This window comes from Crocuta crocuta, unplaced genomic scaffold, assembly GCF_008692635.1.
Source record: "Crocuta crocuta isolate KB4526 unplaced genomic scaffold, BGI_CrCroc_1.0 scaffold211, whole genome shotgun sequence".
In the NCBI taxonomy this organism is placed as follows: Eukaryota; Metazoa; Chordata; class Mammalia; order Carnivora; family Hyaenidae; genus Crocuta; species Crocuta crocuta.
The window spans coordinates 2960953-2962902 of NW_027527939.1; the positions used below are offsets into that span (position 1 = coordinate 2960953).

The following is a 1950-nucleotide window of genomic DNA, read 5'->3' on the forward strand; positions in this document are numbered from 1 at the left end:
AGTCATTAATTTGGAGTCTTAGCTTCAATTCCGGAATTCTAGACACTGTAAAGTACTGCTATGCCAGGTGCTTTCTCCAATTACTGAAACTTTAAATGACACCAAAATCTGACTTTATTTCCTTATTCCAAGATAAAGTAACTATGGCTTACAAAGAATAGTCTACTCAATGTCATTTAGATAGTTTGTACTCTTACCTATTTCCAAAGCTTACATGTGATGTTTTCCACTGTTTCTACACACAACACCAGAAACACTCATTTCAAATATCACAAGGGATGAGATTCTAATGGAATTCACCATCCTTGTGGAATCTAGATCAGGACATTTTGGAAGCTGAGTTTAAAGCAAACTATTGTTCCCAGTAATTCTAGCTGAGCAATGTGAGGGAACGTGAAGAATAAAAATATCTCTCCTTAAACATAGTTTCTCCAAAAAAAGAGACTTAACACGTTGACCTATGAGTCCATCTTTGTGCCTGTTATGAAAAGATCTACATTTTATGTGTCAGATATACTTACTGAATAGCTTTTCGGTTTAGCATATATTTTACAGCAGTTTTTACATCCTTATTCCTCAAGCTATAGATTATAGGATTAAGCATGGGGGTCAATACCCCATAAAACAGGGAAATGAGCTTGTCTGAAGTTTGCAACTTGTCTTCCCCAGGAAATTCTTGAGACTTGGGTTTGGCATACATGAAGAAGATGGTACCATAAAATATGATCACCACAGTCAAATGCGCTGAGCAGGTAGAAAAGGCTTTGCGTCTCCCTGTAGCTGAGTTCATTCTCAAGATGGTGTAAAGGATGAATATATAGGAGAAAAAAATTACTATCAGTGGAAGAACCAGGAATGCCATATTTGATACTGCCATGGTGATAATATTGAGGGATATATCAGCACAAGCTAGCTTGAGGACAGCTAATATTTCACATGTGAAATGGTTGATAACATTATTCCCACAGAAAGGCAACTGCATGGCAAGAGATGTTTGCACAATTGAGTTGATTCCACCAGAGAGCCATGACACAGAAGCCATCAGTACATACACCACCTTGCTCATGATGATGGGGTATCTCAGAGGGTTACAGATGGCTACATAGCGATCAAAAGCCATCATACCAAGGAGGAAACACTCTGTTGACCCCATTGCAAACCCAACGAACATCTGCACTGCACATCCATAGAAGGAAATGTTCCTTTTCTTTGAAATTAAGCTTACCAAAGTTGAGGGAACAGAGGAGGATGTATAGCAGATATCCAGGAAAGACAGATTGCCCAGGAAGAAGTACATGGGGGTGTGAAGATGAGCATCAAAGATGCTTGCTAGGATCAGAACACCATTGCCAGTTAGAATCACTAGATACATTAGTAGAATTAGAATGAAGTACATGATCTCAAGTTTTGGGTAACCGGAGAATCCCAGAAGAAGAAATTCTGATGCAAATGTCTGGTTAATTTTATCCATGTCATCTGCTTTCAGGATATCACAGGAAGATTTAGTATAAAATATATTCACTGTTAAGAAATATTACAAAATACCTTAACAATTTATTTTGTAGATGGTATTCTAAGGAGTGTTTGCATGGAGCTCTGACAGCCAGTCATCTTCAACAATCTGTGTGACTAGAATAAAATGAAATTGGAAATGATGGAAGGGCTGATGCCCTTTGCTAATAGGTGAAACTCTACCTATGATCAGACAAACATACAGAAGTAACCTTTCTTGCTGTTGACCTACTCCTGGGTTGAGGTTTCTAAAACTCCTGACTAGTTACCAACTATGAGCCTGACTTCATCTGCCTCATAAAGCAAGCAGTAGAGATGGCGAAAGACTACTCAATAAAGACCAGGCATTTGATTCAGTAATTGCATCATGGTTAAAATTTCACAGCGGCTTTGATATTTTTGGTATATATCTCATTCTATGCCTGACTCTACATACCT

The 1950-nt window shown here is 38.2% G+C and overlaps 1 protein-coding gene across 1 annotated transcript; it reads right to left on the reverse strand.

The window, feature by feature from the left end:
* Nucleotides 1–517: 517 nt before the first annotated feature.
* On the reverse strand, nt 518–1525 carry LOC144221739 (olfactory receptor 13C3). The gene has a single exon (XM_077752258.1). It carries the CDS (start codon nt 1469–1471, stop codon nt 518–520), a length of 954 nt encoding a protein of 317 aa, XP_077608384.1. The 5' UTR covers nt 1472–1525.
* Between the last annotated feature and the right edge of the window lie 425 nt (nt 1526–1950).